Source organism: Rhincodon typus, chromosome 2, assembly GCF_021869965.1.
Source record: "Rhincodon typus isolate 14 chromosome 2, sRhiTyp1.1, whole genome shotgun sequence".
NCBI lineage: Eukaryota > Metazoa > Chordata > Chondrichthyes > Orectolobiformes > Rhincodontidae > Rhincodon > Rhincodon typus.
Genome location: NC_063333.1, coordinates 83,705,144 through 83,715,695, shown reverse-complemented (window position 1 = coordinate 83,715,695; position 10,552 = coordinate 83,705,144). Strand labels below are relative to the sequence as shown.

The 10,552-nt window shown below is 37.8% G+C and overlaps 2 protein-coding genes across 2 annotated transcripts in view; one reads left to right on the top strand and one right to left on the bottom strand.

Moving 5' to 3' along the window:
• LOC109931812 (histone deacetylase 9-like) overlaps positions 1-10,552 on the top strand; it is a 948,406-nt gene that overhangs the window by 110,484 nt on the left and 827,370 nt on the right. The window lies entirely within an intron of this gene.
• LOC109937399 (sorting nexin-13-like) overlaps positions 1-10,552 on the bottom strand; it is a 93,971-nt gene that overhangs the window by 40,459 nt on the left and 42,960 nt on the right. Inside the window, exons 3-4 of the mRNA XM_048617100.1 lie at positions 1,719-1,821; positions 786-875 (exon numbers count right to left, since the gene is read on the bottom strand). Coding sequence (XP_048473057.1) covers positions 786-875; positions 1,719-1,821 — 193 coding nt within the window. The remainder of the gene's footprint in view (positions 1-785; positions 876-1,718; positions 1,822-10,552) is intronic.

Genomic DNA, 10,552 nt, shown 5'->3' with positions numbered 1-10,552 from the left:
AGTGAGTGAGTGAGTGAGTGAGTGAGTGAGTGAGTGAGTGAGTGAGTGGTAAGCTTTCAAAGAATGTGAGCGAAATAAAATAAACTTCTAATTAAATGCACAAAAGCTTGCTGCTGGATTATTAAAATTCAGCCAAACACTGAGGATAGAAAAAAAACACATTTGTATAATTTATGGGTCACAAGTAAATAATAGGAAACACTAAAAAGTTACTTGTGATAAAGGCAACTGAGGATAGACAATAAATGCTCACAACATGCACATCCAGAAAAACGTATATATTTTTAAAAATTGTGCAGAATCTTCATGCAGCACATTGATTCAATGTAGTCATAGACCTTAATGAGCAGAAGGAAAATTTTAAAACAAACACAGGAGATGGAGAACTTCTGCAGGTCTGGCAGCATCTGGGGAGAGAGACAAACAGTTAAATATTGGACTCAAAACAGTAATGTTTGTCTCCATAGATGCTGCTAGAACTGCTGAGTTTCTCCAGAATTATGTGCTTCTTTCAGATTTCCAGCATCCACACTGTTTTGCTTTTATTTAGAAAAGGAAAACTTTGATTTGACAGACTGTTCCTGCCGCATTCAACCAAAAATTTATTACAACAGGAGCACAATTTTACTTCTGTTTTGTTTTTATGCTTCCTGAGGTTCATGATTAAAATTGTCACTTTCGAGCGCAATTGGTTGTTCAATGGAGATGTACATGAAGGAGTATAAGAGGCGATGTCATACTCAAACAACAAACAAAAAAGGACGTTTTGTTTCTTTGACACTCACCTGCTGTAGAGGTTCATCAATTATACTGGAACCAGTCAATCGCCTGTCAATCTTTATTTGTTTACTTTCACGTCTCATTTCTTCTAAAGCCTGAACAGAATAGTTTTAGAATCAAAACATAATACCAACTTAAAAAAAAGTCATCACAGAAATTTGTTTTCTTGCCATTTGTAAAGGTTGAAACCATTAAGAAATTCCTGCTCACCTTTCCTTGAACTCCCTGCTAAATGCCCCAACTCAAGGCTTCCCCAACTGTGATCCCGAAATGGCTCTCAAAGTCACAAATGACATCCAAGTGACTACAAAGGTAAATTATCCCTCCTTAACCTGTCTGTAGTCTTTGACATGATTAAGCATAATCTCCTCCTCTCATACCACTCACTTCATCGAACCTAGTGGGACTGCACTCTTCCTGGTTCGATTTTTATTTACAATGTATTGCCTGCAGTGGTTTGTCTGCCCATTCCCACACAGTTATATTTGAAATGATAAGAATGCCCCATTCCTGTTTTTCAACCATAAGCTGCCCATCAGTAACATCATCTAAAAACAGCTTCAGTTTTCACATGAATACTGGTGATACCCAACATGTCCTAAACTCCAATGCATACAACTCTCTCCATTGTCAGACCAGTCATCTGGCACCCAAAACTGGATCAGTAAAAATTTACTTCACGTATCTGCGAGATGAAAACGACTATTTTTGGACACCGCTCCAAACGTTTGTTCCTTCATCTCTGCTCTCACCCCTCCCCTGGTAACTGTCCAACATTGAACCAGAACATTCACAACCCTGATCTCATATTTAATTCCAAGGTGAGATCTCAATGCATATCATATCATCAGTAAGACTGGGTGTGTGGGAGCCAAAACCAGGCTAAATTATCTCCAAGACAATATCAAATTTAGTCCAAGTGAAGTCAGTCAACTTACTCTGGGGACAGCAGTTGGTGCTGCAGGAAGGAAAGAATGCTCACACTTTTCAAGATATTTCTCAGAATTTATTTTTCCAAAGAGTAGCGTGACTGCAAGGCCCCTGAAAAATAGGACACAAATTTTGAAATTTTTGTGTTCAAGCAACAATTTCATTTCAGCAAAATTTAAATGATTACATATAAATCATAGTTTTAGTTTCATTAAGACATACAATTTGTTCTTAGAATTTTAAATCAACTTAAAAAGGATCATCACAGTTCATTTTAGTGATCAAATCGTTACTTTAGTACATAAGAAATATTGAATTATTGAATCACAGTCAATGAACATGTCAAAAGAATCAATTTTATCACATCAAAATGAAAAATCAATGGACAAGGTTGCTTTTTTCATAACTTTTATTTTAATTATTAAACCAAAAACAATACAAATTAAACATGAATTAACAAACCACGCAAAATAAATTATAAAATTACATAGTAAATAGCAGATACAAAGATGGATCTCTCCGATTTATTAGGCAGTTTATTGAATCTGTATGATACTACTTTCAGCCACACACTTTCAAAATCTGTAGTAATCTTCACATACAATTCAAATTTTCTTTTCTTCAAAAATTCAGCCACCAATGGTCAACTGACAACAGTTCCCCTTCGAAGTTTCAATCTTCAAGAAAGTAGTGCACTTCAATGCTTTCAGCTCTGTACGGTCCAAAAAATATTAGCTCTGTCCCAAATTCCAGTGACAACCATGTCCAGTATGGCTCATTCTGGACATTTGTTTTGAAAAATTAACAAACAGCTGCAGCCACATTGCTGAGAACAGCCTGTTTTTCTAATATATTGTTTGGAGCTGAAGTTTAGAATCAAAATTTGAACAGCAAACAAAAATCCTGATGTTTCCACATGGGAATTAGCCTGGAAAGATAACTGCAAGTTACTTATTGTTTTAGGAACACTGCAGATATTTCAGTACCCAAATTTTTTATGCTCAAGGATGTGGAGCTGGGTAAATAGTGCACTGATCAATCAATGGGAAGCCAGTGATGGCTAGCTAACTACAGAGGACATGTGAAAAGGATGCATGGAAAGAAAGAGAAAGCATAGATTGAACTGGTTTTGGCTAGGTATTTTGATTAAAGACTCTGTACTCAGAAGCTACCGGACTGGGAAACACATGTTTCGAATTTTACCCTCTAGTTTAATACTCTGCTGAAGAATTACTGTATGTTTTTAGAAAGGAATCACAGTTTAAAAGAAATAGGCAAATATTTATCGGAGTCTGCTGGTAGCTGTTTGCATTGACCAGTGACTTCCTAATTCAAGCAGATACAATCGCATGTGCCTGTAATACAAGAATTGCTCAAGGATTCCATAAAGTTCTGGTAATTATCGTTGAGATGGTTATCGAATAGGCCAGTTACAATTTTTTTTTTTTAAATTTATCCCTTAACTGTTTGAGAGTATGTGCGGGAGTTACCATTAAAGAAGACAAGATTTAAATCATAGACCTAAATTAGATTACCTTGTTGAGCTTTGTTCCACTAAACTTATAGTATGAATAATAAATTGTTCATTTCTGTTTAAATTAAAACCTTGGTGTCCGACGCATGTTATTCTTAAAGTCTGATCAGGAACACTTGAGCAATTCTGAGAGTGAGTGAATGTTTTAATTTCACTGTGCTGAAATCTAGTGTTAGCAAATCTGAATCGGTCTGGCTTGCCATCCTTGTGTCTTAACATTTTTTTCTTTTCCCCACTTCCTTCATATTCCCCTTTCTCAAATGAGATACAACATTTTTCTCCAGCATTTCTGTCCATTTGGGGCTGTTATTCCAGCAAGTATCAATTAAAAAAAAAAAAAAAAGGGGTGATATACAAACATGCACTCCGGCAAATGTCTGAAGGTCAGCAGCACATTTCCATCAGTACAATCTCGGCCTCCTGTATCCCCATCTGCTTCCAAAACCTTGCTTAGGTATACATTTGGTAAAAGCACTTATTTTCAGCTCTCTTGACCAAGGCTCCGATCCCAGAGCCAGTATTACTCCTGGCACGCCTGTGAGTAAATCCATTTCACAGTAAAGGCACTCATGGCAGCAAGGCGGAGATCCTCAATGTAACATATAGGAAAGACAATGCCCAAAGCTACACTCAAAAGGAGTGCAACATCCCACACCTCAAACCATGGATCCTATCTTAGAATCCTAAGTTGACTACCAGGTTGTTGAAGCCTATTTCCTTACTGAATAATTTATGCCATCGTTAGAAGAAAGTCATAATTTATTAGCTCCTTCAAAGAAGTTTGATACCCAGCCCACCAACAGTTAAAGGCACCTATATTTTTAGAAAATAACATCTCTCTGGCCTAATGCAACTCCTTTTTTAAAATCAACAATTCCAAATAAAAACTTCCTAGTGTTCAAAATATCTGTGTTGTGTCCTGGGTTTGTTCCAATAAAATTGCTTACATGATTTTGGAGGATAGATGGAGGCGTACCCCTATGTCAATCTCATCTCTCTACAAGTCTCATGAAATGAGTTAAGCAGCTATAGTTCTAAAAAGGTGTAAGCAACTATATTTATATTGCACCTTAAAATGTAATAAAGCATCCTAAAGCAAAGAACAAAGAGCAGTATAGCACAGTGTTATGGACCAGACCATACCCCCTCAAAATATTTTTGGAAGGTAGCCTAGACCCTAACTTTTTTTTATTTTAGAAGATAGATGTGGAGTGTGTGCTCTAGATGTGCTGCAACTGGTCAAACTACTCTACATTAAGCAACACACATTTATTTAAACACTATAGTTGAAATACAAACAAAAGAAATAGAGGAATTTAGAATAACTTAACTACTGGAAAACTTAACTGAATAATAGATGTCGTACCTATTACTAATATAGCAACATCCCATAAACACACCTCTTGGCAAAAAGGCAAATACAGCCAGTTCTCATACAGTTCTCCTATCCAAGAAGAAGAAACATCAACAGAAAATTCAGAGATTGCAGCAGCCAAGAGACATTCAATGAAGCTTCCAACTCGAGACCCCAAACAGATTCTGATGTTACTGAAAAAAAACTCAGAAATCTGGATCTGAGAGAGCTGGCCACATCCATTCAGGTTACTTCTATTATTCCAAATTTTAAAATAAACTAAAGGCCTCCTCACAAGTTGTTTACTTAAGTCATCTTCAAGTAGGCACTTTGTCACCTCTGCCTTACAACCTCTCCAAAAAAAAAACCAAGCCTTTTAAAGCGAAAGCATCGTCACACCTCCCCCCCTTCCAAAAAAAAATCAATATACAAGGATGGCTTCACTTTTAGAACCTTTAGTCTTACCCTACTACTACATTACAATACATATACATTCCATCGACTCTAATCACGTGAACAATTCACTACTACATTCTATCTCCGTCCATTTACTCCAGCCACCAAACACCTCCGTCTTTCTTCAAAGTTGCGACGACACATCGGCAAGTATGCTTCCTCGTCCTGCCATGTGTATAATTTTCAAATTGAATGGCTGCAATAATATGCTCCATCTAAACAGTCTAAATTTTTGTCCTCAAGTTTCTTCAAAAACTTTAATGGTTTATGATCAGTACATACAATTATCTCAGACACATTACTGGCAATATAAATATTGAAATGTTGTAACGCCAACACCAAGTTCAAGGTTTCCTTCTCAATCGTGAAATATTTCTGTTGATGAGTATTCAATTTTCTGAAAAAAAAATATACCCTAATAGGTCTACCTTCTCATCTTTTTTTGCAACAGTACAACACTGATACCCACATCACTCACATTGATTGCCACCTTGAATGGCTTTATATAATTAAGTGTGGCGGCTAACACTGGGGCAGCAGTTAACACAGCTTTCAGACTGTCAAATGGCTTCTGATGGTCCACCATCCACCGTAATGTCTGCACCTCTTCAATAAATCAGTCGGTGGAGCAACCACACTGCTAAAATTCAGTACAAACTTCCGATAAAACCCACTCAATCCCAGGAATCACAGTACTGCCCTCTTTGTCGATGATATGGGAAACTCCCCAATAACGTGTGTTTTTACAATCGGTGAGGCCATCTGTCCATGTCCAAAAGCATGATGCAGGAATGGGACTTGTGCTTTTGCGAATTCATTCTTAGCCAGGTTGCTCACCAGCCCTACCTTCCGAAGTTGATCGAACAATTCCAATAAATGCTGCAAATGTTCTGTTCATGTGACTAAAAGTCACCACGTCGATGTACATCATACAATTGGTTAATCTCGAAATGACTTTACTGGTTAACCTTTGAAATGCAGCTCGCACATTTTTTGTACCAAATGGCAGAACTTTAAATTGGTATTGTCTATGCGGTGCTACAAAAGCTGTTTTGGATAAAGTTACCTGCCAGCAACTTCAGAGGAGGTCCAACTTATATTTCTAAGTTGCTTGTTCCACCCTCTCAATACAGTCTTCCAAACATGGAATAAGATATGAATCAGACTTTGTAACTGCACTGACTTTGAGATAGTCTACACATAATCATTGGGTACTATGGGCAAGCTCCTCTCACTGCAACTCACTTCGATTACGTTGTCTTTGAGCAGGCGTTCAATCTATTTTTGAATCTTGCCAACTTTAGGGAGTTAAGTCTAAAAGGATGTTGCTTAACTGGAATAGCATTTCCTATATCTACATCATACATGATTAGATTAGTACCTTCTAGCTTATTCCCACATATCTGTCCATGCAATAGTAATAAGTCTTTCAAGTAATTTTGATTTTTCTCTGGAAAGGAACTCAATAATTTATCACAATTTTTCAGAACTTCCTCATTTGGACAACTTAATTTGAGAAACATTCAATTCAGAATCTTCACTGTGTCGTAACGAGTAACATATTCTCCTTTTGCTTTCCTTCCCTATCAAAATACCGTTTGAGCATATTCACATGACACATTGAGGTTTCTTTCTATCTGGCGTTTCCATCAAATAATTCACCTCACTCAATCTCCTTTCAATTTGATATGGTCCACTAAACCTTGCTTTTAAAATGTTCACCTATCATTAGCAAAATTGTGAATTTTTCATTTCTTGTCTGCTTCCTGTTTCATCACATACTGTGCTACTTTTAAATGCTGTCTAGCTAACTCACCCGGTCTATTTAATCTTTCCCTAAAATTTGACACAGTCCAAATATGTGGTCTCTGAACTCTGAATCACCAATTTCTCCTTAATTAATTTCAGTAGTTCTCTCACCTCATGCCCAAAAACTAATTCAAGTGGACTGAATTTAGTAGATTCATTTGGTGCATCCCTAATTGCAAAACATACAAATGAAATTCCTTCATTCCAATTTTCTGGATAGTCTTGACTGTAAGCCCTCAACATGATTTCTGATAATTGTACTTCAACTTTTTTTTTTAATTCTTTGATTTCTCCTCCCGCTTCAACATGTAGCTTTGTGACCTTGTTATCATAAATTCAGGAAAAATCCCAGGATATACTTCGTGTAATACCTCAGTTGCCTGATTTTCCACTGGCTTATCAACCACAGTAGGCAGCACCCCCACCTGTGATCTAGTTATACCATTACAAATGGCAAACTGTATTCCTGCAGCCAAGAGAGTTCCTCCAGAACTCGGACCACCACTTCGCCACTTTATACCAGACACTCCAACCTCCTTTTACATAATGGAGCATGACTGATCTCACCATGAATTCCACATTTTACCATTTTTCCTGACAATTGTCCTTCTGAATTATATATCTCCTCATCTCTCAAAGATTGATATGCTCCCATTCTCTTAAAACTGTAATTTCTTTACCTGGTCCTCCTGGCATATGCAAGTAAACCTTACCCTTGCAAGTAAACTATCACCTGATCAAGTTGTGCATTCTGGTGCCACTTTTTAAGCTTCCACTTTGCTTTTCTTTACCACTTCAACAAAATTCACTGGCTTATCCTGTTTTACCATATCCGTCTTCCCAGTGCTTTTTCTAAGCCACCAGTGACTTCATGTGGCCAACTTTATTGCAGCGAAAACATCTCAGCTTTTTATTTTTAAAGCTTCTCTTCCCCCTCATGGGTTTCCTTTTTAACCTGTGGTAAACTATCTTCAGTAAGATTTCCTTTACCCTTAACACCCTTTTCCCCAATCTCTGCCCCTCACGGACAGAAATTGATGTTGGAAACCAAACTTTGATTTATGAACCAACTCCATCATCAGCATTTCAGCTGCTAATCTTGCAGTTTTAACTCTCTGCTCTTCCACGAATTCTCACTACTTCAGGAAGTGAATTTTTAAACTCCTCCAAAATAATCATCTCAGAGATCATATGTTTGATCTCTTTTCAATGTTCTTATCAACCTATCAAAATTACTTTATTTGATCCTTTCAAACTCAATGTACTTTTGAACAGGGTGCCTCCTTAGATTGCTGAAACTTTGTCTGTAGGCTTCTGGCATTAGCTCATACACACTTAAAATGGCTTTCTTTAACTCATCATACTCTCCAGATACCTCTTTTGATAGGTGATGCAAATATCCCACTAGCTCTATCTATTAGCTTTGTTTGGATCAACAATACGCACTTGGTCACCAGCCAACTCATTTGTTTAGCCAATTTCTCAAATGAAATGAAAATGGTTTCTGCATCCTTCTCAAAATATGGTAATGCTCAGATATATTTAACCAGTTCCCTACCAGGCCGTTGGGTATAATCAGTTTGCGCGTCAGCACCATCCTCCTCACTAAGCCTAACATCTACCTTCACCTCCGCCCTTTTTCTTCTCCAATTGCCAACTTCTGAAGTTTAAATTCTCTCTTTCTATGTTTCTTCTGTTACGGCCTTCATCTCCTCTTTTTTTCGCCGCTTTTAATCATAATTCAAACTGCTTCATTTCCTTTTCATGTTCAAGGTGCTTCATCCGCAATTGAATGCTAGTCATTTCCAAAGATACTGATGATATTTCCAACAATTTTCAATATTGAGCTAATATTCCAATTCCCCCTCCTTTTACCACAGACAGCAAACCGTCCTCCACCTTGTCTGCCAATTCCAACAGTTTTGCCTTCCTCAATTTTTGTTAAACTCCCGAAGTCACTTCTTCTACCCCCAGAATAATCTGAGTGATCAAAACAGCCATTATTACACAAGGCACACCATGTTTAAATCAACCAAATTCAACACCTGATACAAAAGACACACCTACCACTCATCACCTTCAAGTCCAACAATTCTAGACTGAATTTGGAATTATAGATTTTAATCCTGTCAAGAACCCTAATTTGGTATGGGCCAGACCAGACGCCCTCAAAATTTTAGGAAGGCTGCCTAGACGCTAACTTTTTTTTCATTTTCAAGATAGATGTAGGGTGTGTGCTCCAGATGTGATGTGACCAGTCAAATTACTTGACATTAAGCAAAACACAATTTATTTAAACACTATAGTTGAAATACAGAAAAGGAAAGGAGTTTAGCATAACTTAACTATTGGCAAACTTAACCGAATAATAGATACAGTACCTATTACTATATTGGAACAGTTAATTAGTATCATCCAACAAACACACACCTTGGCAATAAGACAAATTTAGATACCAATTCTTACATGCAGTTCTCCAGTCCAGGAGGACGAAACATCAAGAGAAAATTCAGAGAGTGTAGCAGCTAAGAGACATTCACTGAAGCTTCTAACTGTCGAGATCCTAAACTGTGTCTGATGTTACTGAAAATAAAACAAAACCCAGAAATCTTATAATGCAGGTGCTGGCCTAGTGGTATTGTCATTGGACTGTAAATCCAGAGATCCAGATAACGTTCTGGAGACCCAGGTTTGACTCCCACCACGGCAAATGGTGAAATTTGAATTCAATAAAAACATCTGGAAGTAAGAATCTAATGGTGTCCATGAATCCATTGTCAATTGTCGGAAAAAATGTCCTTTAGGGAAGGAAACTGCTATCCTTATCTGGACATGTGACTCCAGACCCACAGCAACTTGGTTAACTGAACTGCCTGCTGGACATTCAGGGATGGGCAATAAAATGCTGCCTAGCCAGCGACACCCTTATTCCATTGATAAATTTAAAACCGAATTCTGGATCTGTACGGATAATGAGGAGAATTTTCAGGGGATACAGCAGGAATTAGATCAGTTGGTGGTGTGGGCATAAAAATGGCAGACAGAATTTAATCTCGGCAAATGTGAGGTGATGTATTTTGGGAGCTCAAGTAAGGATGAAAATTATGCAGTGAAGAAATGAAAAATGGCTGATGTGCAGATCCACAGATCACTGAAGGCGGAAATGCAGGTAGATAGGTAGTAAAAAAAGGCCTATGGCATGTTTGCCTTCATTGGAAGGGGCATTGAGTATAAAGATAGACAAGTAATGCTGCAGCTTTATAGAACTGTAGTTAGGCCACACTTGGAATATTACAGACAGTTCTGGTCATCACACTACCAGAAAGACGTGGATGCTTTGGAGAAGGTACAGAAAGTGTTTACCAGGATGTTGTCTCGTATGGGGGATTTTAGCTATGGAGAAAAGTTGGACAGACTAGATTTGTTTTCACTGGAATAGAGGAGGTTGATATATGTTTAGAAGATTGTGAATGATGTGGATACAGTAGAAAGTATGAGGCTTTTTTCCCTAGGGTGGAGGGGTCAATTACTAGGGGACACAGGTTCAAGGTGCAAGGCAGGTGGGGGTGAGTTTGAAAGAGATGTGCAAGGCACATTTTCACACAAAGGGTGGTGAGTGCCTGGAACGTGCTGCCAGAGGTGGTGGTGGAAGCAAAAACAATAGCAGCATTCAGGTAGCACCTGGATGA